The sequence below is a fragment of the Drosophila innubila genome, assembly GCF_004354385.1.
Source record: "Drosophila innubila isolate TH190305 chromosome 3L unlocalized genomic scaffold, UK_Dinn_1.0 0_D_3L, whole genome shotgun sequence".
Taxonomy (NCBI): domain Eukaryota; kingdom Metazoa; phylum Arthropoda; class Insecta; order Diptera; family Drosophilidae; genus Drosophila; species Drosophila innubila.
This window is the reverse complement of record NW_022995376.1, coordinates 21,016,034-21,042,401: the sequence shown is the minus strand read 5'-3', so window position 1 is coordinate 21,042,401 and position 26,368 is coordinate 21,016,034. Positions and strand designations below refer to the sequence as shown.

The following is a 26,368-nucleotide window of genomic DNA, read 5'->3' as shown; positions in this document are numbered from 1 at the left end:
CAACACAACGATATTCGGACATAAGCACGGTTACCAAATAAAATCATCCAATTTAATTAAGTATTAACCAATTCATTTCAGTATTTTCAGTCTATTGAATTTCTAATTAAACTAACAAATTTTTTACGGCAAAGAGAAAACATCTAAGGTTCTTATCATTGCAAGTTATACAATTAAAATTGTAATCTAACAATTATTTCAGAATTTTTATTTTAAAGTTAAGAAATAACCTTTATTTTTAAATTTTATTTAAAAAACGAAAAGTAATTATAATTATTATATATTATATATTATATATTATAGAAAAAATAAGGATTTCCAATATCTAATTTCATACTTAAATTATAGAACATAGATGTATTTTGCCTATAATGCTAAATTTGACTTAAATGGCAATTATGGTGTGTTTCATGTTTCCGTTTAATTTTTCCTTTTTATTAATGTATTTATTAAAAATTGCATTCTCAACACTTTTTTGCGGTCCTAGGGATGAAAAGAAATATTAGCAGTAAATAAAGAGACAGATGAATATTTGAAAAGCCGTTATACAAAAATATCTGAAATAAAAACTTAGTTTGATTGTAAACTTACTTGTATTTATTATGAATTCTAAAAAGCTCAGCGACAAAGTTTAAGCCAAGCTTAGCAATTAGCTATTGGAAAGCTTTTAAGCTTACGCTGAATGCAACTCGACAGGTTTGCAACAGTTGAGGCGCCAAGTTCATCAGAACTACATATACATACGTGCATGTTACTTGGAAAATCGTGTAATACATTAAAATTGAAATAAATTCAACTGCGTCATGAGCTGGAAAATGTGGCTATGCTACAATGTCATGTGGTTGTTCTTGCTGTTGAGGTGTCCACAAATTGGGTCATACAATGTACCAAGCGTGAATTTAGAGATGCTGGACGAAGGCGGCTTTGAGGTGTCACTACCAGGTAGGCGAGCGCGATAAGGCGTGGCGACAAAGTCTATACATATTTTGATTGCATCTGTAAAACATATGAGTAGATGAACCGGGCATGCAACGTGTCTTCTACTTGCTGCAAGTGGATGAAAACTGTCCGGCATTGATGGACTACATAACGCGAGCCACAAATGGCAGTTGGATCAGTAAACAGCGTACCAGCCTGCAAAACAATGACAAGCTGCAAATTTCAGTGCTGGTGCAATACAACGATGTCATCTATGAGAAAAGCGAGACACGGGTGATACTCAATAAGCGTGTATTGTCCACCCGACAAACCGTTTCACGCAGCATAGACTACCTCACCAGTCAGGACCAGTGTCAGGCAGTTCTCTCGAATGATCAACAGACAATGTCCTGCAGGTCGGCACAGAGTACTGTCAACAGCAACCGAGTCATCTGTCAGGTACATTTTAAAAATTTAAATATCGATAACCATTTGATCTATCTATCGATATATATTAATACTAGGGTGAACTGATCTTCGAGGATAACTTCGATGGGACACAGTTGAATGACAGTGTTTGGACTCACGATGTACGGCAACGCTTGTATCATGCAGATGAAGAGCTTGTGGCCTTTGATGATGCTCCACGAAACTCCTACGTTAGGGATGGACGTCTATATATTGTGCCCGTGGTGGCCAGCGATGTGACGAAAGGTGCCTTTCGACTTGGCGATCGCTGCACGGCCGTGGACAGTCCCGACGTCGAGTGCAACATTGGCCAGGGTAGCTTCTACAAGATCAAGCCTCCAGTCTATTCTGCTCAATTGCACACTCGCAATTCCTTTAGCTTCAAATATGGCAAAGTTGTAGTACGCGCCAAGTTACCAAAAGGCGATTGGTTGTTTCCATGTAAGTAGTTTAACTTAACATAAGCTTAAAGCTCATTAACAACCATCAACTTCCTATAGATGTCATGCTGCAGCCAGTTTCAACGCATGCGGAAACGCATTATGCCAATCAGATCCGTAAGTAGCGGAAGTAAAAATCAGTTATTTAAAAAACTATCGATTAGATATAAATCGATACAGTCAATTACCAAGTTTATACGACAGATAAAACCCGCTTGATTTACAACACTACAATTTAAAAGTGTTTACAAATGCATTTCTATTTCTTTTTATTTTATGATGACGTATAAACTTGGTAATTGATTTAGTAGCGGTATTCATAACCATAACCATACAATAAATGTTATTAAATACAATTATCTATTTAATCCGCTTTAGGCATTGCTTATGCTCGTGGTAATGCTAACTTGCGTAGTAATAAGCAGGTGGACATTTCGGGTAACCGATTATATGGCGGCATGATTGTTTGGGAACATGGAAGAGCGCAGCAATTTATAAAGGATCAACTGAGTAAGACCCATTATGGCGATGAATTTCACAATTACACAATGGTCTGGCAACGGGATAAAATAACGTTAATGGTCGACGACGAGGTTTACGGAGAGCTTTACGATGGTTTGCCGTTTTTTAATGAAAAGTGTTTTCTGATTTTCGGCGTTACTGTGGGAGGATTTCTCAATTTTGATGATAGTATTCTGGCCAAGGACGTTAAGCCTTACAGGAATCGGGAACCGAGAGCCGCTCTTTCGTTTTGGCAACAGCGTGATTCTTGGTCGTCAACTTGGGGCAAACACAGCGCTATGATTATCGATTATGTACGAATTTATGCAGAGTAAACAAGCACTTGTATTGTGATAGAATAAATGTAAGTGATCGCACGGTAATGCTTTAATTGGATTATTTATAATTATAATTGTATTTTGTTTTTTCAATTAATGTTTTGAATCTACTAAATAAACGAAAACAGAAAAATACCAAGATACCAACTTTTTCGAGGAAGCAAGAGCTGCATTTGGTTGGAAAATAGCTGAAATTGCGATGCAAAATAGATTTAAAAAAATAGATTTAAAACATCCAATTTTGAAAATCTGATAAAACAGATATCGACAAATCAAATGCATAGCTTAGAACGCACTTAGTTTTTAATATTATCACGAGCAGAGTTCATAATTGTTTCCTTTTTTTAGTTATAGAAAACAATGAAAAGCTAAGAATAGCTTAATATATATTTAAAATAGTCAGATTTCCGAATAATACCAATTTTAAAATTCTTCTAGCAATTGAGCTCTGAAAATAGCCAGAGCTAGCTATAAAATAGCTAAGTTAGTTGGCAACATGGCACTGGTTCTGTTCAATTAAACTACTTCACATTAATTTGCAGCCCTGGCTTTTATCGCTGATTTCGTCTTTGTCGCTGTTTCGTTAAAGAATGTCCGTGCGCTGCGCTGTGGTGCTGTCTTATTTATTTATAAAAACGGTGAATAATATAATGCATTAGTGTGTTCAGTATGTGTAGCAATAATACATTATTGCCACATTGCATAATTGTGATTGTTAAAAGCGAATGTAAACAAGAACCGCATCAGTTTCGTTTGTTTGTTTGTTGGTGTTTCAAATGCAGCGAAATCGAAACTGAAGCAAAGCAAAGGAATTTTCTCTATGTGTGCGATAGATGAAGAGAGTGAATGTTTTGTTTTGTCTTTTATTGCTTGCAGAGCCCACAGTGAAGCCAATTAATTAGTTTAAGCATAAAGTGAATATTGCAACAGCAACAGGACATGGATATACTGGACATTGATGAAGCACTAAAGGATGATTCATACATGTAAGTGACGGTCGCATTTTGCATTCCCTGTTTTGCTTTTGATTTTGCCTTCGAGGTTGCTTGCTTGGCTCAATTGCTAAAAATACCAACGCCATCTGTTATGCGTGTTTCCTTATTTCTTTCAAACTGTGCAGATTTCTGGCTGATAAAACCCACGATGATATCTCAAACATACTACAGCAGTGGAAAACAAATAATCAACTGCAGCCGCAGTCGCAGTTGCAACAATTGCAGCCGCATTTGCACTACAACAACCATGAGCAAGGTACGTATGCGTACATACATCAAACATGTGTGTCATACATCGATCACACACAGATACATACAGTTGCTCAAGTAATTGTTTTGACAATGATCAAAATGCACATATTTTATTTAGAAAAACCAATCATTTGTTGCCATTATTACAGCTTGTTCGTTGAACAAGTCAAATAAAAATAAAAGAATTAATATAATTGGTTTTAACTATTTTTAAAAATAAAATAAAAATTATGTGAATTTTATCGTTTTTTTGTGAAGACATGTATGTGTTTCCTACATCAATTACACACAGACACTCACATTGACATATACAGTTGGTCAAGTAATTAATTTGACAAAATAGAGCAAGTTAAAACAAATTGATGAGACTGGGTTAAACAATTTTGAAAAATTCAAAATAAATACAGTTAGCCAAGAAAGTGTTTTGACAAAATAAAAAATGTAACACATTTTTTAAAACTATTTTTGAAAAAATTAAAAAATAAATACAGTTAGCGAAGAAAGTGTTTTAACTAAATTAAAAAAAACTACAAATTTTCTCTTGCAACAATTATATAATTTTAATGAACTTTTATGTTTTATAGAGTTGCCTATGGTTCGTAAAACAAACAAAAAAAATTTAAAATAATTTTTATCGAATTTTAAATTTTTTTAAACATAAATAAACCGTTTTCTGATATTTCAAATTTTGCATTTGTGAACACAATTACTTGACTAACTGTATACACAAGTGCAGGCCATGTTGTGCATTTGGCGCTTTCTAAAAGCAAATTCGTAAGTGGGTTAAACTGACGGCAAATGGCAACAACGTTGACAATGCTCTTGTGATGTGATGTGTGTGGGTTGGCGAGCCGCTTACTTACATATGTACCTATGTTGTATAAATTTCTTTACGTACCCATTAACTGTGGTCAACAATCGTTGTTTTTGCTATATTTGGCCAATGCTTCTGTCGATAATAATTAATCGACAAACACACACAGACAGTAAGTCAAGAAACAGTTGTGCGTGGTCTGATCAGTTATGGTTTATGCACTGGCAACACAAAGCGGAACTGATAAAAACTCGCTATGCAAATAAGCCTGAAGTAATGGAAATTAAGTCGCCGATTTGCCGCACAATTATCACATTTATTATGAATTGCTGTTATAATTATGTTGATATATTTCAATGATACATAAAAACAGAATGAAATGGTCAAAATAACTTTTTACATTCCATTTCAACTGAAAGATTTATCATAATAACAATAAACGAATTACTTAAACTGAATTAAATTTCGTCGAAGCATGTTGAATTAGTTGTCGGAACGACACTTGCACACTGATTTAATTTAAATTTCGCGAACATCTGACAGCTGACAATTTAAAATTAAGCAAATAAAGCGCGAAAGTAGAAAATGCCGAATGAAACTGGAATAACAGCTTTTCTATCTTTCTAAAAAAAATGTTTGTCTTGTAAAATAAAAATTTTGCATTTTTTTTTTATTCTTTTGCTCCAATTTTAAAATTTTCATTTAATTTTCTATCTTGGATTTTCTATCTGCTGATTTGTATAATCTTCAAATGACCATTATATATATGCATTGAATAAACATTATTTGTAATGTAATAAACTCTATATTAAAATTACAACAGATTGTACTGTAATGTTATGAAGTTTTCTTTAAAGAGAACTTTCAAACAAGCGAGCACGACATCATAATTCAGTTTCAGAAATTTTCTTTAAATCTTTGGAGTAAGATGCTGATCTTAAAATCTTATTCAGACACGGGAACACCTTTACTGTAAAAGAAAACGCGCAATAAGGCAGCACTGATCAAATGACAAATTTAATTATGTATGTGCATTTAATTATGCAAATTGGCAAACATATATTTTGATTGAAAGCTTTTCTGACTCAATTTTAACAAATACCAGCTAGGAAGTAGAGCTAGTTCAAATGAACGATACTCAAGAGGCCGTTGCTGAACGCTTTCATAACTTGACAGCGCGCAATTGTCCAACACTTTTCAATTGTCAAATTGAATAACTGTAAATCCGTTTTACTGCGTAAAAAAAAGTCGTGAAATTAAATTCGTCTGAAAAAATGCAGAATTACCGCAAACCTAAAGAAAACACGAATATTCACGTGCTGCGTGTTAACTTTAAATCTCGAGCACCAGGAAATGTATTGAAAACACATCAAAGACTCTTGGGCAGCGAGAGATTCAAAGAGCACATTGGCGTCATGCTCGGCGACTTGACGCCACTGCATTTGGGCCGAATGCTCGACAAATATGTGAAGGAGCAGGACTCGGATGGCAGGATGATCAGTGTGACCGGCTGGTACACAGTTACCATAGCCAACTGTTTGGGTGTGGCCAATAGCTCGATATTGTTGGCCCTCAAATATGCCTTGATGCCGTTGAAAGTGCAATTGTTTAATTTTGAACGCATCGATGGCAATGAATGCGGTCAATTTCTGGTCGATAACAAGTTGATAGCCAATCGCATGATTCGTCTCAATGGCAAGGTAGCTGTTCTCTACAGCAACAAAGTTATTGATATATGCGTGGAGACTGGAATACGGCCAAGTTTGGTGGCCGACTTGTCGTTTAAGCCAGCATTGCTGGCAGCCATTAGGGCCGCATTGTTGGCCCGTTACGATGCCAAAGGTCAATCGCTTCACTTGACCCGTTTCCATGCGGCTCCCGAATTGCTGGGTCATTTCTGTGCGTTGCACGTGCTGCCGATGCTGCAGAAATTGTTGCAGCTAATTGCACAGGAATTTCCACAGTTGCGGGTGCTTCAACTGCGCGACAATTATCTGTGCACACTTCGTGCCTTCGATCGGTTCCCGAGGACGAGTCTGCCCGAACTTCAGGTGCTCGATGTGAGCGCCAACAACATAACGGGCATGATGGAGCTCAAGAATCTGCGTGAGATGAAATTGCAGACTCTGGATCTAACCAGCAATCCGTTGGCCAAGACCAAGGAGTGGCAACTGCGCGCCATGTTGCCACAGGTGAATCACATTCGTGTGGGCAACACTGCCAATCCTCTGGCCACACGTTACTGTGGCGCCAACAGCAATGGACATGCATTTTGTTTACAATTTGCCAAAGTCTATTTCTCAATTTTCAATGATTTGAATCTCCGCAAGGATTTGGAGAGTTATTATGAATCGAAGGCCATACTATCGCTCTGTGTGCCGAAGCAGTTGTTACTTATCGACGGATACGGCAAGTTGTATGATCTGCAGCAGTTGCAACATCGAGTTGCCAGTGCACGTTGCAGCAAGTTGTTCTTTGGACGAGATGCTGTGATGCATGCCATTTGCCAGCTGCCACAGGTGCAGATCAATTTCGAGAAGGCCCAACTCTACATCCAAATGTACAACAATAATTCCCGGGTCTTCACAATCACCGGCGGCTTCAAGGAATTCACCGGCAGCAGCTCCGGCTACGAGTATCGCAACTATGCGCGTCAGTTCATGATGCGTCCGGACAAATCCAACAATTGGTTAATTCACAGCGAGACAATACAAATAACATTGGTCAACGAAGAGCAAACTGACAACAAGCCACAATTCCCAGCTGTCCATGTGGATGCGAAGCCGAAGCCATCGAGCAGCTTCAATAATCAACTGGAGGAGTTGAATAATAATTTCAGCGATCAAATGATGTTCAATAAGAAATCCGAAAGATCTATACCAATTGTTCAGCCAGTTCAGTCAGTTTTTGATGAGATGCCGCCGCTTGTGAAGCGGGTTGTGATTCCAGCTACCAAATGTATCCTCGAGAGCGAAGTGGATGATACTCTGCTCTGTTCCGATGATGAAATGATGCTCACTGTTAACGAGGATGAGCTCCTCCAACTCAATGACCTTTAAAGGCACTTTGCTTCCCACACCCACACACACACACACACACACATGCTATTTATTACTGAAGCTGACCTTTTTATTTTTCGTTGATATAATCTTTAAAAATATATGAATTAGTACTAATCATTTATATATAAATATATAAAGCCTACAAACACAATTCGAAGACGTTTACGAGACCCAAGCGTAGATCACAAGCGGCCACAAATCTGGAGACACAATTTGTAAGTTATGAACATTTTAAATAACTAAAATATGGGCAATTTTGTTGAGATCATTCTGTTGCATGAGAGATTTTGTAAAATAATAGTTGTTAAATTTTGAAAACAGAGATTAGCAAATTCAAAAAAATTAAAGCATGTAATTTGGAGATAAATAATTGGAATAATATTATTGAGAAATTAAATATCTTGTTATTTCATAATATAATTGAAACATATTGCACGCGTCAAAATTAAATTACTACTCAAAATGAAATTTAGCCAAAACCATAAATATAAATATCAATGAGAAAGATCTTACAAAATGTTTGTAGTCTAAATTTTTGTTTATTTCAATTTCCCAATAAGCATAAATTGTTCGAATAGGCATTAATTTCTAATAATATTTATTATATATATATCATATTTATCATATTTTTAACATCCTTATGGTTTCCTGAAATTTAATTTTTTGTTTATTTGCTTTTGCGATTTATTCAAAAATGTTAGGATTTTGTCTGCAAGAATATTTCACCAAAAGTGTAGGTGATAATCAATTTTAAGAAAATGTCCATATATGTTCGCTGTTATTCAAACAATTGTCTTCGAAAACTTGAACAACTTACTAATGGGAAATGTTTTTCAGTTGCAAACACAAAATGGCAGCACGGCGACAGGACATGGAGGAGCAGGGATGCTTAGCTTGGAAATTGGAGGACTTGTTACCACGATGCACAAGTCCTTTCTACAGGACACGTCGCCGCCGTCATCCATCTGCTCGTCCATGAACAACGAGCACATGAACAATTCGCTCATCACATCCGCTGACTTTACAAATCTCAACTTTCTGCAGTCGACCAACAGTTTGGATCCCACGGAGGCGTCAGGTCACATGGACCTCAATCTGACAAGGCCAACAGCGACAACAACATCGTCGGAGAATGATGCGTATACGCTAAGTGATATGATCAGAGATCGCAAGGCGTTGGAGTCGCTTACCATGTCCGGGGACGGCACTTTGATCAAGGACTCGCACATTGGCCAGATCGATGACATATCGCTGACAACGCTGAGCAAAACCGCCTCCGGTTGCAGTACCATGGACAACAGCACTGACAGCGTCTCCACGCCAATTGAGTTGCAGTCGCAATCACAATCCCAACCACAGGTGCAATCCCAGAATCTCACTCAGATCCAGAGGCAGTTGCGCACGACAATGCTGTTGAGTGAGGAAATGATTGGAGATACGACATTCAGTCTGGTGGACAGCTTGACAACGCCCACAGCAACCGAATCTTTGGGCGAAATGGAGGCAAATGCAACATTTAAAAGGCCACAGGCTCCGCTTCTAAATGAAACGTTGCTCCTGGCGGGACGGCAGGTGAACACCACCTATACCGAGGGCTGTGTTACGCCGGAGGCATCACGTTGCGAGACACCCGAGAATATTGACAAGACATTGTCCACATTGCAGATGGAATCGACGCCTCTAACGACAACAACTTCCCGATTTCAGCACTACAAAAACAATAACAACAACAACAATAATAATAATAACAACCACAACAATAATAATAATAAACAATTAAGCTATACGCCCACATTAAAGGGGCGTGGCGAAATCAATAACATATCGCCCATCGTGAGCAACACAACACCACTGAGAATCCGGCAACAGCAGTTGAACCACACGTATGAACCACCCAAGGATCTGCAAGTGGATGGTCCAAAGATTGTAATTGATTCCATGGATATGCTGGAACACATAGAACAGCCTGTGCTGGATGCCACCTATGACATGTCCGAGGATCAAAAGCAAATGCAATGCATTCTCGATTTGGCCGAGGCGGAGGTGGAGATGCTGGCCCAGCAGGGCGATGAGGAACAGTTTGAGCACATGCTCGCCAAGCTGGGCAAAATGAATTCACTGAATGCGGAGCAGATTAAAATGCAGAAATCCTTGGATAGCATCAAGCGACGATTCAACAAGGATGAGGACAGGGAACAGCACAGCGAACAGCAACAACAACTGGAGGAAGTGCATCATGTGACGCCACCGTCAATGAATCAGACGCATCTACTGAGTAGTCACAGTCCAAGCCAGTCCAGCGGCAGCGGAGAACGTTTGCTCAATCGTCGTAGTCGCCTCTATGATGATGTCAATCTGAGCGCCATGCATGACTGCAATGTCAGTGGAGGTAGCTGCAATTCGGCATCGTTTATTGTGCATCGAAAGGAGGAGGAGCCAGCCAATACATCGGAGGCCTGTTCACCGCTCCAGGAGTCGGAGGAGCCAGTGGAACAGGATGAGCAGCCGATGGGAGGAGCGGTTGAGACTGAAGCGTCTAGCTATAAGCTGGCCGAGCGTCGGGAGCGAGATCGTGAGCGATTCAAGACCATTAAGATCACCAAGGAAATGCGAGCACGCGACGAGCAGCTGGACAACATTGTAGTGCCTTGTATAGATGATGAAGAGACTGTGGAACCGTCGGAGTTCGTGGAACGTCAGCAATCGCCGCCCGGACGTCTTTCGCGTCGCGATCAATCGACTTACAACTACAACCACGATGCAGAGGACAATTCCAGTGCCAGCAACAACTATTTGACCTACAAGAAGCCCAAGGAGAAGTCGCTGCTCATGCGTCAGCGACAACAGCCACAGCAGGAGGTGCCAGAGCTGCCGGCAAACGATTCATCCAGTGGGACAGCACGTTCACTCTCCCGGCCACGTTATATAAGCGGTCTGCAAAAGTTTACCACTGTCAGCAAGGCAACATCCGCAGGAGCTGGCCTTAATGCCACCACGACGGCAACAGCAGGAGCAATGCCAATGGCAACAGCTACTGGAACAACATCATCTGGCGTTGGGGAACTCAAGAGTCCCATGGGCATCAAATCCAAGTCGTTCCATAATTTGTCCTCCAACATTAGCGGTATTGGCGGTCATGGAGCTGCGGCTCTGGCACCACGACCCAGTTTGGGCGGCGGCTTGAGACGACCCAGCGCCCAGAGCAGCAAACTGATGACTGGCCTACGGGCAATGCAACAGCAGGAGGTGACTACAGTCTATATATGCGATTGTAATCTATAATTAATCTATTTTCAATTCATTTTTCTGAAGGATGACACAACAGTATTTAAGGTGCCCAAATTGGTCAGCGGACTGCGTGCTCCGACGACGGCGGGTGTGAAGCGAGCTGCGGGCAATGGACTTGCACGTCCCTCCTCCGGTTATTATAGCCTGAGCATGAAACAAGCGGGAGAGGCTGAAACACCCGAGGTAAGTTCACTTCCCTACGGAAGCCCTCTAGAACAGGGTATATTGAAATCTGAAGAAAGACTACGTTTCCGCAACACAATACAAATTAATTGATTCTTATTTACAAAATAAATAATAAAAAGACTATGGAAATTTCTTATGTACCGGGGCATATGTCACTTATTACAATACAACACCTCCTGGCTCAAAATATTTGCATTTAATTAACAAAGAACCTTAAATCTTAACAAAAAAAATTCATTTAAATTTTGATATCTAACCAAATTTTATTTATTCAATTATTTTGTTCATAAATAAGATGCTAAATAAATTTGTTTACATATTAATATATAATTGTATTTTTAAGTTAAACAATAACAGGTATATTTCATTTATTCAAAACAACTTGAAATTATATTCTTTACTTTAATTTTCTGAAATATCGAAATTTTTGTTTTCCTGTTTTTTTTTACTCAAATGTTATTTACGGTCTTGTGCTTATTTCTCCATAATCTTCCTTGCAGAGCCTCTCTTCGGCATCCTCACGTGGCAGTCTGTATGGCAAGGACACGAAGCTGAATCACACATTCGACACGCAGGTGCTCAGCTCGAAGCTGACACAGGTGACCACCGGAGCAACAGGAATACCGAAGCCATCGGGACTGCGGCAGCCGACGCAAATGAAGCGCAGCGGATTGCCGCGACCATCCAGCATTGTGAGGCGTTGACCACAACCAAATGACATTTAAATTAAGAAAGAAGTTAATATACGCCCGCCCGCCCACAGAAACCACAATAGACCATTCAAAGTTAATTTAAAACATATTATTGTACATTTAAAACATAAAATTCTCATTTTCTTTTGTGTTCTGTGCTCTCTCGTTTGTGTAGACTCTTAGATTTATTGCCGCTCTGTCTGTTGATTTAGACAATAGCATTTATGTTAAACATTAACGACTTTTGCATTTAGTTTAAACACACAACCTTACAAACAAAACACACTTTGCCTTAAACAAAAAAAGAAAAAAAAACCACAACTCCATGTTAATCGCATAATAATAATAATATTAACAATTTAATAAGAATAATTGGTGTATATTTTTGTAAAACATGCAAAGGGGAAATCATAGGAAAAACAATAATCTATCAACGTTATTTGTTGTGGTTTAAAAGCGAATCGAATAAATAATAATAGTATATAACAAATTATTATAAACATAAGCTCTGCTCAGTGGCCAGACCACAAGAAACCAAACTAGAAATGATAATACACTATTATGTAACTGATAAACCTATTAACTATAATAAACAAAATGTTACAAATCGAAATACAATATTATATAGAACAGAACAGTATACGACAACAATATTATTTGTACTGTTCTATTGTCTATAATTAACTATATCAAAATTGTTGTATTAATTTTGCTATATAGTTATTAAACGCATCTTTCGTCTGGTGCATTGTATTCCTGTGCTATAATAAATAGTGTCTATCCCACATTTGTAATTTAGTTTTTAGTTGCCAAAAAAGAAAAGATAACTACAACAAACGAAGAACGAATTTTTCTAAATAAAATATTGCGTATTATACAAAAATCAGTAAAATAATTAAGTTTTTCCCTTTTTTAGGGCCTGTTCCATCATTTAATAATCATGCATATCCTACATTAAGTTAGTTTGATTGCATTAATCCATGTTACAATTAAGAATTTAACTAAGTTTTATATTGTTTAATAATTTAAACTCAATAATCATATATTAACCAACTGCTTTGCCTTTAACTAATATAAGTATATCGCATAATATTCTCCCAAAACCAGCTTTAATCCACGTAGAAATTAATTTTGCAACTTTTGTAAACGAATTTAACCCGATTTGATTAATTAAGCATAATTAACAATTTTGTCTAGGTTTAAGGGCTTCCTTCTTGGACTATACTACTCTCTCTCCCAATCTGATTTTTACTGCGGTAACTTACTTATATATATATATGTATATGTTTTTTATAAGAACCATATGCAGTATCCAAAACGCATAATACTAACTCTAACCGTTCCAGAAATCTCAGACTTGAGTATTTATAAATTGAGCTATAACATTTATTTTCGAAAATGAATATTCTTTTTGAATAAATTTTGAATGAATAAATAATATAAACAACGCAAGTGTTTCTTTAACTTTGAGGATAGAAAACTACAAAACAATTCCAGGTCTCAGTGGAGGATTTAGTTTTTGGAAACTTCTGGAACTTATATCGTATACTGATAAGCAAAGCATATGCTGATATTGAAACGTATTCCAGGAACCAATGGAATTAACTAAAATTATGAGATCTGTTAATAAATAGACAATGATCAGAAAATTTCACCCCAAGGAGTTGCATTTCCAATTTCAATCCAAAAGCAATAATTTTCTACACATTTTTATTTTTTGCGATAAATTTATGATAATTTATATTAATTTGTTTTATGTACAAAAAATATGCGTAAAAATAACGGAAGGTATAAAAAAGAAAAGTATCAAAAAGAAATGCTGCAATGGAAAGACAATGCGACAATCATCGACAGCCAATTGTTTGTTGTTTGATCAATTTATGTGCATATATATATGTATATATGTAAATATATATTGAGATAAGATTAATTTGTTTGCTATTTCAGTCGACGAGAATTTAGATAGTTAGTTATGTTAGCACAAAATGCGACAGTGAAGGAATGTTCCGTTTAGTGTTTCTGCTGTTGTTGTTGTTGAGCTTGCTGTGGCGCCACAGGTTGTTGTTGTTGCTGTTGTTGTTGTTGTACGGGCAGCTGTTGGTTTTGTGCAGGTGGTGGAGATTGGTTGTTGACCTGTGGTTGTTGTTGCACAGGTTGTTGCTGCTGCACAGGTTGTTGCTGCTGCACAGGTTGTTGCTGCTGCACAGGTTGTTGTTGTTGTTGCTGCACAGGCTGTTGTTGTTGCTGCTGCACAGGTTGTTGTTGTTGCTGCACAGGTTGTTGTTGTTGCTGCACAGGTTGTTGTTGTTGCTGCACAGGTTGCTGTTGTTGAATGGGTTGCTGATAGACAGGCTGTTGTTGTTGTTGTGCGGGTATCTGTCCGGCATGCTGATAAACCTGATTAGGATTCAATTGCACGTGTTGGGGCTGTCCATATTGCTGCTGTTGATATTGTTGTTGAGCATATTGTTGCTGATGTTGTGCGTATTGCTGCTGCTGATGAGCATACTGTTGCTGTTGCTGCATGTGCAATTGATCCGGCTGCTGGTAGTGCAGCTGTGCACCTGGGGGTGGTGGTTGCTGGTATGCCACGCCACCTGGTGGTGGTGCTGCGTAGTAGCCTTGAGGCATATTGGGATGTGGAGGCAGTTGTCCCTGAGCAATCATGCGCTGCACTTCCTCTTGCCGACGTCGCTCAAACTCGAGATATTCCTCATGCGTGTATTGCTGTTGTTGATCGATAGTTTCCCATTCGGGATCCTTTTGGAACTCCTCCTTGGCTGTTTGCTGCAAGAACTCTTCTATACTGATGAGGCCATCGTGATTGGTGTCGGTTTCCTAAAAGAATTATTGCGATGTTATCCATTCAAATAAGGGAAACTAATGGCTTTACCTGGAAATAATGCTCACGCATACGTTCCATTTCTTCGGCACGTTCGCGCATATCATCCTCGGGCAGATTGCTTTGGTAGACCTTGTCCAGTTCCTTGACAAACAGTGCCTTGACTTCAGCCTCATCCCAGTAACCGTTGCTGTCCACGTCATGAATGGAGAAGAAAGTTTTCGGATTGAAATCGTCCTTTTCCATGTGATCCTGTTTCTCCCAGACCTCCTCTAGCTGCGCCTTATTACCCGGATGATGGACTTTCTCATGCTTCTTATGCTTTTCCTCCTTCTCCTTCAGCTCGGCCTCGAATCTCTTGCGCGACTCTTCATCCATTTCCTTCTTTTGAGCCTCGCGCTCAAATTCCTTTTGCATTTCGTACTCTTTGAATTCGCCACGTCTCTTGCGATCTGCTTCAGCCAGATCATCGGACGTTTTTTGAATAAGCTTGCGCAAATCTTCAATTTCGAAAGTGTGCTCATTGCCATGGTCCAAATGTTGTGGTACTTTCAAATGGTCGCGATCAATGTTATTGCTCAGGTCGAAGGCCTTATTGGCCAATTCGCGCAATCGCTCCAATTCGCGTCGCTTTATCTCGTCCAGTTTCGTGCGCACATGATGATTCACATAGTCCAGCTCTTGGGCGATTTTTCCACTCTAGATTGTATAAAATTATCTCTTGAACGCTTTAAATATAGGGGGGAATAACACTATAAAACTTACACGTATGTCTGCCTCGGGGGCTTTGTCGAGCTTCTTGCGAAACTCGGGATCGGTTTCAAGCGCCTCAACAACCTCTCGCAAGTAGCGCTCATACTCCAAAGCTGTCTCCACATCCGCCGGAGCAGGAGTGCTGCTTTGCTCCTTGTCCTTTTCCTCCTTTTTGTTGTGCGTCACAGGCAAAGCTACAACCAGTTCCACAACCAAGGCAAACGCCAGCACGACATTCGCCAACCTAAACTTCATTGCTGTACGTGTAACGAATGCTCACTTTAAATTGATTTATAATGACAATAAGCCAGTTGTGTAAATAAATTCTGTAAAAATTAAATGTATTCTGACGTGTCTGGTCTGCCTTGGTTTTGTTTAGTCACTGAGCGTTGCCAGACTTGCATAATTGAGCCGAGGGCTGCCCCTCCAATAAAAATTTCTAATTTGGTTCGATTTCTTACCAAAAAAAAATAAGGTAAATTTCAAAAAAAGGTATTCTAAATTTGATTCAAATATTAATTTTTAATGAATTTTTTTGAATTTTAAATTTGCAGTTTTTATCAGGGATGTGCGCTCATTTTTGCGTTAATCGCTAAACTAATATTTATCGTTATCGCGATTGCTATTGGCGGGATTTTCTTTTGCAGTGTTGCACAGCATGAAATGAAAAGAGCTAGTTCTGCTTCGGACACTGATTCATGATGAACAACAACACTGCCAGCTGATCACACTCATGAGCTAATTTTAAATTTAAATATTTTGTATAATGGCTAAAAACACAGCCACAGCCGGCGACAAAGCAGCAAAGAAGAAGATATTAAGCAGCGTGGAATATGCGCGTATTTGTCAATTTGTCAATGGCTATCACGGCAACCTGGCAATTGACTGTGAACTGGAAATGGTGAATCGCTTCTTTATTGACGTCGAACCACTGGCCCTGATCTGTATACTCCAATCCGAGCTGTTTAACAAGGCTCGCGGGCAGCATTGGCGCCACGAACAGCGTTCCAAGAAGCTGCTGCAAACGTAAGTAGAAGATCTTAAGAGTGAAGAGAACTGTTGAAGAGAACTCCATGTTCCCATTTTCCAAATCCAGTTACGAGGATCAGTGTCAACTGTATAATGATAATGCTCTGCTGATACGCATGGCCTGTGTGGAAGGCATGAGTCCCATTGCCCTGTGTCGCATAATACTGCAGGAGAAATATGAGCTTAAGCAGAGACCTCATGTTTCCCGCCTGCTAAAGTATCCGCACTTGATCAATGATCCCCGCCTGGCAGCCAATGTGCAGCAGTGCCTGTACAGTGATAATCAAGAAGGACCTGTCACAGATCTGCGACGACGCATTGTTGGCGAAGAGTACGAGGTGAAGCTAAAGCATCTGGCCAGGGAGGCAGGCATACATTTCTATGATGAGCAGGATTTACGGCGCATGGGCTACGACAAGACCCCAGATATCAAGATGATATTACCATTTCTGTACAGGGGCTCGGTGGTTAACTGGATAGAGAGCAAGGCCAACTTTGGAGATCCCAAGGGACACAAATGGAACATACAACAGCAGTTGCAAAGCTATTGCAATCGGTAAGAGCTTCTCATTATATCCCAATATTACAAATTGATGATTCCATTTTAGTTTTGGACCTGGCATCGTTATCTATTGGTTTGGTTATCACGAGGAGACGCCACAGCTACCTGATAATAATATTGGCATTACCGTGCTTACAGATTTCCCTGCTCGTGACGATTTAGTTTTTATGCAGCTTAATTAGTTTAATTATTCAACTTTTAACCACTTGACAAGAAATTACGAGTTATTTAACAATTTTTCATTTTCTTTTATTGTATTTATAAATTCTCATTTACATTGATTCTTATAGTACAAAAAACGCATTTTCCCATTTTTTTTTTGTATTTTGTTTACTTTTTTCTTGCTTGAAATGTATAAAAAATTGTTTATAAACGCAAAAGTAGCGTAATAATCATAATAAGAATTGTGGCGGCAGAGAAAGTAAAATACCAGATTTTATATTAATATTAATGCTATTGTTACAGCGTTATCATTTTGTCACTTGTAAACAATTTCAGTTGGCAATTCAAAACAATGCAAGAATGTGTATTAATTTCATTGAAAATAGCAAATTGGACTGTTAGCAGTTAATAAAAAATTCAGCTTGCGTTCGATCATTCCATTTAATTCCAAAAATGTTGAATGTTTAAATTTATATTGTTGCAATTGTGTTTTTGTTTATTATTTCTATCGTTCTGGTAGGCAACTCGTCATTTTGTTGATAATTCCATCTTTCATTTAATTCGTTTCCTCTATTATTATTATTGCCCCCGGCACATTACAAGTCTTTCAGCTCCTCGGGCATATCATTCTTAGGATGCTTGTTTTCGAAATGCTGTTTATAAGTCTTAGGATCGGGCATTTGTGACTAAACGGAAAAGTAAAAAAGGTTATTAGGTATAGGTTTAGAGTACAGTTGGTCAAGTAAATGTGTTGACATACTTTAAAATTCACATACATATTGTGTAAAGAAAAATTCTATTCTTGACTGGGATTAAAAAAATAGCTAGAGAAGAAAACTTGTATAAATTCTCTTAAATAGTTTAATCCGATGAAAATTATTTTAAGAAACAAATACTGTAATAATATAAAAAAAAAACACAATAAAAGTCCATAAATCCTCAAGCAAACAAGTATTATAAAATATCTTAAGAGTTGAAGGCCTCAGAAGACTCTACTCTACAATTAAGTTATTTGTTGTAATTTTATATTAGATATTAACTAAACATAATAATTAAATGAAAGAATAATCGATCAAAAATATAAATGTCCTTTTACAAAGGAAAATGGTTCAAAATATTCGATTTTGTTTCGTGACTAGCTGTATGAAAATTTAGAATGTTGTCAAAAGAATTACTTGACTACCTGTATTAAAATTGATTTATCGTTCAGTTCAGCTAGTTACCTTGCACAGCACACACACATGCACAAGCGCCTTTTGGGCCGCCTTCTTCTGGTCGTTGGCACTGTGACCCTGCTGCTTCTTCATCTTTGCCTGCTTCTCGGCGGCCTTAGCTTGGGATTGAATTTTTTGGTGACCGCGTGCCATTTTTCCGCTGTATGTGTTGGCTGTTTGTTAAAGACTGGAATATAATAAATTTGCAGGCACTTAAAACTTTACTTATCAATTGAACCCCCAGCAAAAACAATAAATTAATCTTTGATTTTTATAAATTTGCCTATGTGTGGGTTGGTGTTTGTTTTTGTTGTTGCTCAAACGGTATTTACACTACAACAACAAACACAACAAAGTCGTTTGACAGCTGCAGCAGCCATTTGCGACGTCTGCACTTTCTCTTTCACTCTTGCAAAAAAGTTACAGGAAGACGACGCATCGCATTAGAAAATATCTAGTTTTATAAGCAATTGACTTTCAGGCGGTACCGTCACTGAGACACAGAGATATTGCCGCGCACGCAACTTAATTGATACCCCCACACCCCCAATCATACTTTTTAGCACGTTTTTGCTTGCAATTTAGCGACCACGTTCTCTTTCGGCCTTACCTAATTTCTCGTTTGGTATGCCAAATAACAATTATTGCAAAACTATTCGATTTGTCGTTTGCTGTATACTTTTTGATACCCGAAATTGTTAAAGTTTGTTTAGAGTTTAAATTCCGTGGCGTAGTTTCTGTTTTTTTAATTATTACGAATTGTGTGTGTTGCCTTTGTTGTGTAGGCTGGCTGGTGTTGCCAATTTTTTAGAGGGACACAACGGTGAGGCAACCGAGGGTTGCCCACCCAGTAAATATTTCCGATCTGGCTCGATTTTTTACCCAAAGAAATTGGTAAATTTCAAAAAAAAGGTATTCTGAATTGTTGAACTTTTTTTATATCTAATTTACAGTTGTAAATTTCTATCAAATTTATGCATTTCTTATGAAATATTTGAACTTCCAAATTTGCAGTTTTTATCAGTGATGGGCTGGCCAGTGTTGTGATAATTATCGAAATTGAGACCAGTCGAATCGTTTAATGTGGCGGTCGGGCGATAGACTCATTATATTTTTTTAATAAAGGCAACTATCGATATATCCAAATGTGCCGCCCAAATTAGTTTAAAATGCATTGAGCGTGATCGTGGATTTAAATTTCGCAAAAGAACTAACTTTATATCAATCACGATGATTGAAGTTCTTAATATTTAATATAAAGATCTTTTGCAAGTAAAATAAAATACGTTTGCAATAATTTCTACAAATAGAAGTAATAGGTAAATAGAAGACTGCATTTTATACATATTAAAACACAGTTTTGGCCGTAATTTTTCAATAGAATGAAAAGACAAAAGACCTTGGTACTTTACTTGTAATAAAAACTATGGTTTATTGCTTAAAACTTAACAAAATAGATTAAAACTAAACTAACATGCTTGCATTATTGTCGCAAAATTCATAAATATTATCAACGAATTGCATTTCGTGTACATTTTTAGCAACTTGAGGTGTTTCTTCTTTCATCTTCATACAATCTTTATTTTTACCGTCATTTGGCAGGGATTTAAATTTAGTTTTGGACTGCGCTGGCGTCTCTTGCTCGAGAGTCAAGCGCTTAAGATTATTGATAAGGGAAATGTCATGTTTTATTTCATTTTTTAACTCAAGCAACTCGTGTTCCGTTTTAATAATATCATCGGCATAGGCTTCTATATTCCGCTGCAGTTGACCCACCGAAATCTCCATTTCTGGGGAGGTGTACAGCTCGTTGTGCTGCTTGTACAGCTTACATTTTTCCGTTAGTTGCCGCGTCAGATTGTATTCCCGTTCGTACCTTACATTCATATCCGCATGCAGGGATGCCAACTTGTTGCGCACACTATTACGCAGGGGTGCATCCTTCCGGCGCCTCCGAATGCAGTTGTTGTTGGCAATTGTTTCGGTTATGACAATCGGTTCGTGTCGACTTCGACATCGACTGCGTCTGCGTCTTCGTTGCGTTGCACGCGACTCGGCCAAATTGTATAACTTGGTCTTAACATTGTGATTGGCATCTGTCGGCGCTTCGTAATGCTGATCGGGAAGTAATATCAACAGCAATTCATCAGGCATTTCCTGCTGCTTCTTGGCCAGCAAACATTTCTCTTTCGTTTTCTTAGTTAGTTTGGCTGGTGTTTTGGCAGATTTGGTCTTGGATTTTTGCTTCTTATTGGTAAGATGCAATAACTTTTTAAGCCACTTGAGCACGGAAAAACTTTTGGCTGGATCGGAATGAGCGAGTTGCATCAGTTGTAGTGGCATTGGTTCTATGAGCTCTCCCCGTTTCTTGAGCGAAAGGCGTAGCTAAAAAGAGCAAATAGAAATATGGTATTTAGAAAATTAGTTAATTAAGCTATTTTTAGAAAGGCTCCAAAGTTCCAAAATTTGGAAAAAGGTTCGAATAGAATCTAAGCCCAAGATTTCAAATCGCACCTTGGTCCAACTTATTACAAATAAACAATCTAATTTTCTACATTTTTTTTCAAAATGTTCATACATGTTAATTTACGAATTTTACCATATTCGGAACCGAAACTCTTGTTTTACTATTCCCAAACCCTTAATAGTATGGCAAATAGTACAATTAAAATGCTATTAACTCGAAAAAGCTCAAAGAAATTAATGACCACGGGAAAACAGATAATAAGTAATGCACGCAACATCAAATTGAACAAACAAAAATATAAGAGAAAAACAAAAACAAAACATTAACTATAATATAAAAATCAATAGGCAAATAGATTTCATTTCGTGCGTCATAAAGAATCAACTAAAATAATAGAAAAGTCGACGCATAATCAAGTCAAATGCGACTACAATGGAGCATACGTTGGTATGTTATATATATGCCATATATATGTTAAGTATTTGTAGGCTATATGTGTATGTGGAGGCGCGACTTAATGTGGAAGGGGATCGGGAGCTGGTGCTGAACATGAATTTCACATTTCTTGACTTGCGTGCGGCGCCAGACGGACGAACAGGACACAAAAAAAAAAAAACGAACGCTTATTATGCAATCAGTGTCGACTTTTGTTGTTGCCTTGGGCCCAGTTTTTGCACGGCAGGTGGGCAGAATTTTAGGCAGGGTGAGCGAGGGGGTGTACTGTGGTGGTGTTTCTCGCATATTACCTCATTGTGCACACGGCTCCAAGCGCGCCAAACAGGTAAAATGGCCATGTTGCCGTCGTAGCTGCGCTCGATACCTCGCCAACGTTCCGTTATAACGTAATCGCTGTAGTCACGCGATGCTGCTGCCCCATGGCCGCCATCTTGTTTTTTTAAAATTTATTTTTTTGGATCAGCGTCAAATGTAACGAAAACAAAAAGAAAAAATAATTGTAAAAACGTGAATAAATAAAAGTTTAAAAACTAAAAGTGCTAACTATTGGCTATATCTTTTCTTTATATACACTTAGATTTAATGACTCACGTGGCAAATTGTTGTTTGGATTGCAATAGTTGGCATTTTCATTTCTCAGCTCGTCATCAATCAGGGCTTTGATTATGTCATTGCATGTCGTTTTATTTGTTACGCCCGATACATAACGCGGCTCATCATCGTCCAGCCAAATGGGTATTTCCTTATGACCCTGTTCCTGTGTGTGCCGGAAGTAGAAGAAGTTAAATGCATTAGTCTTTCAGTTTAATGGCATTGTACGCAATCGTTTGCTACTCATTTGTGCATACAAAGTATTTTTACTTCTAATTTAAGGGTAAGAAAGATTTCAAACAGTATTAATAAGCATGCCTGATTGCCAAATTGCATTTGTCCTAGTGTTAGCAAACGTTAAATAATCAGTCTCCAATTTTTTTGCAACTTTGTTGCCAAGCTTTACAGTTTGACTTTGTTCGCCACTGTTGCCAAACTTCACAGTTGCTAATTTTCTCTTTTAGTTACTATTTATCTATCGTTAGAGAAATTCCTTTAATAGCTGTGTAAATTGCTAGTCGCCTTTCGCACCCTTCGTGCTCCTTTCGTCACTAGCGCGAACTGCCGACAGCAGTACTTATACTCTTCACATAGATTTTCCCCTTTTTGCATATGGCTCTGCATAGTTGCCAAACTTCACAGATTGCTTGGCACTATGCCAATTTGCAATTTATTTAAATTTTTTTTTTAGTTTTGTATCGATAGAGGAACTCCTTACAGTAATCAAAAATTTTTGCTATGTTGCCAAACATCATACAAAAATTTCTACTCTTTGCACTGTTGCCAATTTGCAGCTACTATTAGTTTATTGTAAACTACAGCTTATAAGAACATTTACCAAGTACTATACTTGAGCATTAGCTACACTTCGACCCTAACTCAACTGTACATAGGCCCCCTGAACCGATCCAAGTCCTTACTCCATGACTAACCCAACTAACCAAAGCAGAACATGCCACGTTCTTAAGCACAACATACAATATTTTGCTTTAGCTAGCTACCCAATTAGATGATTTGTTTGATTTCACTGGAAACCCACGAGTTTCCCAACCACAATCTTAAGGGGTGGCACAGGGGATGGGGATGGGGATGTGGCTGGGGCAGGGGTTGTGGCAGGTTACGTGTGAGACACTTACCACAGTGCTATTTACGCCGTAGAGGGAAATGGAACGATGGCGATGCCGTCGACTGGCGGCCGTGTGTTGGCCATTTCCGTTAGCCTTGCTGTCGTGTTGTTGATTTTGGCCTGGTTGTGGAGCAGCGTTGTGGGCTGCAGTTGTAGTCCTTGTTGTTGCTATTGTTGTTGTTGTCACTTTTGCATCTACCAAACGTTCAGCACTTGGCTTATTGACGTTGTCGTTGTGGTTGTTGTTGTTGTTGTCTTGATTTTGGCGTTGTTGATAATGCTGATGTTTGGTTGGTAGTATGGGGCTTTCAGGTAAATTCAATAGCGATGGACAGGTGTCAAGATTATCATCGATGAATGTTGAGTTCTGCTGTTGGTGTTGCTGTTGTTGTTGTTGCTGTTGTTGTGGAGCCATATTGCCCGAATCGTGGCACTAATTGGCACTGCAATAAAAGGTGGGCACAATTGTTACTATGGGCAGTTGTATATAAGTAGCTCTTATACATACATAGAGCTATGTTTGATTCGATTTCTATTTCAAAACACGCAAAAACGCTGTTAGACATGTTGTTGTTGTTGTTCATATGAATGTTGTTGATGTCGGTGGTTGTTTGGTCGCCTACGCCTAACGATCAATTTAGATTTGTTGCCGGCGATTAAATAAATTATGCATGAAGTTTTACAGTGCACAGTCATGGTTTGGTAGTGCAATGGACACCACCTTCCCCAACCACCCCAACCACCAACTCAACCCACCTGTCCAGCCCATGGTCAATTGCTATACGCTGATTCCTAGAAAATTACCCACCAAACTTTGTTTCTATCATTATTTAACCCCGTCTTCTGGCTCTGCATTTTCTTGCTAACATTTGTTACGTTTTTGGCCGCATAAATTGTTGTTGTTTCCTTGCATTTTGTATGCAAATTTTGTTGGCCAAAAAGAAAATGAAAGAAGCGAAAAACACAGCCTGTTTTGACTTATGAATGCAAATTTATGCCGGTGCAAAATGCAGCGTGTCAAATAGCTCAAATTATATACTGAGGCAGTTAAATTGCTGCAAGAACTTCACAGTATCCTGACAGGAGGCAGGTGTAGAAAGGAGCCCAAGAAAATCCTTGCCAAATTACTTTGTTTTATTTTTACTTAATTTAAGTTTTATTACCAGAATGAAATATTCATTCAGCTGCGAGATACATATGTCTATATTTATTATTCTCTTTGTCCGCATTCACTGACTGATCATACCTTTGAAATTTTATATGTAAGACGTTTAAAAGTTTCTTTCCAACAAAAAAAATTAAATTTGAAATTTATAAAAATAAATATATGAATGTCTCATTTAAATATTCCTTTTTTTAAAAATAAAATAAAGAACGAAATACCAAATTGTGCCAGTTTAGAAAATGTAGATCACGCAATATATTTTGATACTATAAATACTTATCAATATTTTGAACATTTTTTCATAAATTAAATTCTATAGTTTTTCCTATTGTAGATTCTTATGAAAGCTTTGCTCATGTTCAGTTATTGCGCTTAATTGTTAATAGATATGTAAATCTATTAAATATTTAGCAGTGAACGCCCTTTCCACTTGCATATTGACAGACGACGGCAGAATAATCCACACTCCTCGATATCTCATCAAAGCTATTAGACAAATGAGTTATAGTGCAAGAAATTTCGTATGCATTGAACACGCCCATGGGGCTGACCGAATTAAACTAATGCCACTGACTAACGTCTTCTACTCTCCGCTCACCCCCTTTCACCACCCCCTTCCGCATTTTGTTCGCACATGTCAATGCAGCCTTTGATTACCCCGGACTGAGCAAAAGCTGGACATGCAAACATTCATTGAAAAATGTAATTTCCAATCAAGATAAGTTCAAATGTAAATTTCATTCAATGTTGTGGCAGGACCTTTGGGCAGCCACACACACCCACACACAGACACTGACACACAGGGCAATTATATAAACACCCAGCGCTGACGTTTTAAGTGCAACTAATTGTTGTACGTAGCAAGTTGGGCGGTTTATGTGGAAGCAATCATATGATTAATTAATGAATTCAGGCATTCCCAGAAATCGCCTAGACCTTGTGGTTAAGTTAAGTCAGTTTGACTATCAAAGTTCAATGTCTTTTCGCTAAGTATTAATAAATTGATCAATTACAGTCGTGTTATCAATGACTTTTAAAGTTTATTTTCAAAGTCACTTTGAGCTAACTCTCGATTCTAAATATGTGACATTTTTTCAACTTTGGTTTATATATTTATAACAGCAAATCCATTTAAATTACGCATTTATTGCATGTCTATTAATACTTTGAACAATTTGCATAAATAAAAATTAATTGAATTGGGTGTTTTTGATTGATTGAGAGGTAAGTTTTTTTTTTGCAATATTCATTTAATTTTAGAAACGAATTTTTACCAGTTTTATGGTAAAAATTCGTTAAATAAATCAGTTCTAGAATTCATATAGATGTTCGCTGGTGTTACTAATTTATTTTTATTAATTTTAATTAAGCTTTTGGTGTTATTTCTTGACTCTAAAATCATAATTTTAATATTTAATTCAGTTTTCTTTAAATAGTTAATAAAATGTTCAACTACTTCTTATATATTTTGAATTTAACCATTTTTCTCATCAATCTTCTAACGTGTGTTCAATTCTATTAAGGATCAGTTTGAGGTTGTTTTAAAAAAAAATTTTTTCTCATAATATTTAATATTTTTCATTTTCTTCTTATTTTAACATCAAAATCTATCAACTTGGTTATAATTTACATGTTTTATTTTGTCCGTTTCTCTTTAAAAATCATATTCGATCTGAGAATCAATTTCAAGTTGTTTCTTACCACACATTAAATTTTGGCACCCGCAGAACCACAGAATATTATGAAATCAACTGTGAATTCTCCCAGTGCCAAGATGCAATGGCAGTCGCTTTATTTTCCAATGACACAGATACTAACAATACCTTAACCGGTTAACTGATCTAGACTTACCTTTTCAGTCGGTTCTCCAATGTGAAGTTTTGTTTGATCGCTGAGTGAATTTCGATTGTGTTTCTTGTTTGGAGTTGTTTTTTTTGGTAAATAGTTGATGATTTGTTGGCAGTGTATTTTCATGGATTTGTATGGAGGTTAAATGTTTTTCACTTGTTCACAAGATTGTTGGTTAGCTGCCATGCTAGAGCCGCAG

General features: G+C 37.8%; 6 protein-coding genes across 10 annotated transcripts; 3 read left to right on the top strand and 3 right to left on the bottom strand.

Moving 5' to 3' along the window:
- The first annotated feature begins 792 nt into the window (after nucleotides 1–792).
- LOC117788224 (gram-negative bacteria-binding protein 2) lies at nucleotides 793–2,798 on the top strand. Its single transcript, XM_034626922.1, has 5 exons — nucleotides 793–942; nucleotides 1,016–1,377; nucleotides 1,443–1,827; nucleotides 1,887–1,943; nucleotides 2,205–2,798. Exons 1-5 carry the CDS (start codon nucleotides 804–806, stop codon nucleotides 2,660–2,662), a joined length of 1,401 nt encoding a protein of 466 aa, XP_034482813.1. The 5' UTR covers nucleotides 793–803; the 3' UTR covers nucleotides 2,663–2,798.
- Nucleotides 2,799–3,230: 432 nt separating this feature from the next.
- Nucleotides 3,231–12,771, top strand: LOC117788219 (myb-like protein P). 2 transcript variants are annotated; one of them, XM_034626915.1, is made up of 7 exons: nucleotides 3,231–3,303; nucleotides 3,542–3,651; nucleotides 3,786–3,916; nucleotides 7,927–8,003; nucleotides 8,626–11,034; nucleotides 11,101–11,259; nucleotides 11,763–12,771. In XM_034626915.1, the coding sequence occupies exons 2-7, from the start codon at nucleotides 3,605–3,607 to the stop codon at nucleotides 11,964–11,966; spliced, it is 3,027 nt and encodes a 1,008-aa protein (XP_034482806.1). In that variant the 5' UTR covers nucleotides 3,231–3,303; nucleotides 3,542–3,604; the 3' UTR covers nucleotides 11,967–12,771. The 2 variants fall into 2 exon arrangements, with proteins under 2 accessions (XP_034482806.1, XP_034482805.1); XM_034626914.1 differs by having other exon boundaries at nucleotides 11,098–11,259.
- A 1,122-nt stretch (nucleotides 12,772–13,893) lies between these two features.
- Nucleotides 13,894–15,952, bottom strand: LOC117788220 (nucleobindin-2). 3 transcript variants are annotated; one of them, XM_034626917.1, is made up of 4 exons: nucleotides 15,562–15,951; nucleotides 14,848–15,495; nucleotides 14,256–14,792; nucleotides 13,894–14,153 (listed from the first exon to the last, which is right to left on the bottom strand). In XM_034626917.1, exons 1-4 carry the CDS (start codon nucleotides 15,802–15,804, stop codon nucleotides 13,965–13,967), a joined length of 1,617 nt encoding a protein of 538 aa, XP_034482808.1. In that variant the 5' UTR covers nucleotides 15,805–15,951; the 3' UTR covers nucleotides 13,894–13,964. The 3 variants fall into 3 exon arrangements, with proteins under 3 accessions (XP_034482808.1, XP_034482809.1, XP_034482807.1); XM_034626918.1 differs by having other exon boundaries at nucleotides 13,894–14,135; XM_034626916.1 differs by having other exon boundaries at nucleotides 13,894–14,792; nucleotides 15,562–15,952.
- Nucleotides 15,953–16,207: 255 nt separating this feature from the next.
- On the top strand, nucleotides 16,208–17,375 carry LOC117787575 (protein C15orf41 homolog). The gene is made up of 3 exons (XM_034626127.1): nucleotides 16,208–16,575; nucleotides 16,646–17,134; nucleotides 17,187–17,375. Exons 1-3 carry the CDS (start codon nucleotides 16,316–16,318, stop codon nucleotides 17,320–17,322), a joined length of 885 nt encoding a protein of 294 aa, XP_034482018.1. The 5' UTR covers nucleotides 16,208–16,315; the 3' UTR covers nucleotides 17,323–17,375.
- Nucleotides 17,376–17,729: 354 nt separating this feature from the next.
- On the bottom strand, nucleotides 17,730–19,320 carry LOC117787576 (zinc finger protein 706-like). 2 transcript variants are annotated; one of them, XM_034626129.1, is made up of 3 exons: nucleotides 19,127–19,320; nucleotides 18,526–18,689; nucleotides 17,730–17,988 (listed from the first exon to the last, which is right to left on the bottom strand). In XM_034626129.1, exons 2-3 carry the CDS (start codon nucleotides 18,667–18,669, stop codon nucleotides 17,899–17,901), a joined length of 234 nt encoding a protein of 77 aa, XP_034482020.1. In that variant the 5' UTR covers nucleotides 18,670–18,689; nucleotides 19,127–19,320; the 3' UTR covers nucleotides 17,730–17,898. The 2 variants fall into 2 exon arrangements, with proteins under 2 accessions (XP_034482020.1, XP_034482019.1); XM_034626128.1 differs by having other exon boundaries at nucleotides 18,526–18,703; nucleotides 19,127–19,317.
- A 607-nt stretch (nucleotides 19,321–19,927) lies between these two features.
- On the bottom strand, nucleotides 19,928–26,225 carry LOC117787833. Its single transcript, XM_034626452.1, has 5 exons — nucleotides 26,173–26,225; nucleotides 23,167–23,599; nucleotides 22,031–22,196; nucleotides 21,730–21,869; nucleotides 19,928–20,901 (listed from the first exon to the last, which is right to left on the bottom strand). Exons 2-5 carry the CDS (start codon nucleotides 23,569–23,571, stop codon nucleotides 19,981–19,983), a joined length of 1,632 nt encoding a protein of 543 aa, XP_034482343.1. The 5' UTR covers nucleotides 23,572–23,599; nucleotides 26,173–26,225; the 3' UTR covers nucleotides 19,928–19,980.
- Between the last annotated feature and the right edge of the window lie 143 nt (nucleotides 26,226–26,368).

What these genes read in the sequence shown, in the direction of transcription:
- LOC117787576 (XM_034626129.1), bottom strand. Translation starts at nt 18,669, where the DNA reads ATGGCACGCGGTCACCAAAAAATTCAATCCCAAGCTAAGGCCGCCGAG. An exon ending in ATGTGTGTGTGCTGTGCAAG is followed by an intron (nt 17,989 to 18,525) that starts GTAACTAGCTGA and finishes TTTTCCGTTTAG; the next exon opens with TCACAAATGCCCGATCCTAA.
- LOC117787575 (XM_034626127.1), top strand. Translation starts at nt 16,316, where the DNA reads ATGGCTAAAAACACAGCCACAGCCGGCGACAAAGCAGCAAAGAAGAAG. An exon ending in TCCAAGAAGCTGCTGCAAAC is followed by an intron (nt 16,576 to 16,645) that starts GTAAGTAGAAGA and finishes TTCCAAATCCAG; the next exon opens with TTACGAGGATCAGTGTCAAC. An exon ending in TTGCAAAGCTATTGCAATCG is followed by an intron (nt 17,135 to 17,186) that starts GTAAGAGCTTCT and finishes ATTCCATTTTAG; the next exon opens with TTTTGGACCTGGCATCGTTA.
- LOC117788220 (XM_034626916.1), bottom strand. Translation starts at nt 15,804, where the DNA reads ATGAAGTTTAGGTTGGCGAATGTCGTGCTGGCGTTTGCCTTGGTTGTG. An exon ending in CCCCCGAGGCAGACATACGT is followed by an intron (nt 15,496 to 15,561) that starts GTAAGTTTTATA and finishes TATACAATCTAG; the next exon opens with AGTGGAAAAATCGCCCAAGA. An exon ending in TGCGTGAGCATTATTTCCAG is followed by an intron (nt 14,793 to 14,847) that starts GTAAAGCCATTA and finishes TAATTCTTTTAG; the next exon opens with GAAACCGACACCAATCACGA.
- LOC117788219 (XM_034626914.1), top strand. Translation starts at nt 3,605, where the DNA reads ATGGATATACTGGACATTGATGAAGCACTAAAGGATGATTCATACAT. An exon ending in CTACAACAACCATGAGCAAG is followed by an intron (nt 3,917 to 7,926) that starts GTACGTATGCGT and finishes AAATATATAAAG; the next exon opens with CCTACAAACACAATTCGAAG. An exon ending in CAAATCTGGAGACACAATTT is followed by an intron (nt 8,004 to 8,625) that starts GTAAGTTATGAA and finishes AATGTTTTTCAG; the next exon opens with TTGCAAACACAAAATGGCAG.
- LOC117788224 (XM_034626922.1), top strand. Translation starts at nt 804, where the DNA reads ATGAGCTGGAAAATGTGGCTATGCTACAATGTCATGTGGTTGTTCTTG. An exon ending in CTTTGAGGTGTCACTACCAG is followed by an intron (nt 943 to 1,015) that starts GTAGGCGAGCGC and finishes ACATATGAGTAG; the next exon opens with ATGAACCGGGCATGCAACGT. An exon ending in GCATTATGCCAATCAGATCC is followed by an intron (nt 1,944 to 2,204) that starts GTAAGTAGCGGA and finishes AATCCGCTTTAG; the next exon opens with GCATTGCTTATGCTCGTGGT.
- LOC117787833 (XM_034626452.1), bottom strand. Translation starts at nt 23,571, where the DNA reads ATGGCTCCACAACAACAGCAACAACAACAACAGCAACACCAACAGCAG. An exon ending in ACGGCGTAAATAGCACTGTG is followed by an intron (nt 22,197 to 23,166) that starts GTAAGTGTCTCA and finishes CGGCACACACAG; the next exon opens with GAACAGGGTCATAAGGAAAT. An exon ending in GGAGCCGTGTGCACAATGAG is followed by an intron (nt 20,902 to 21,729) that starts GTAATATGCGAG and finishes TGCTCTTTTTAG; the next exon opens with CTACGCCTTTCGCTCAAGAA.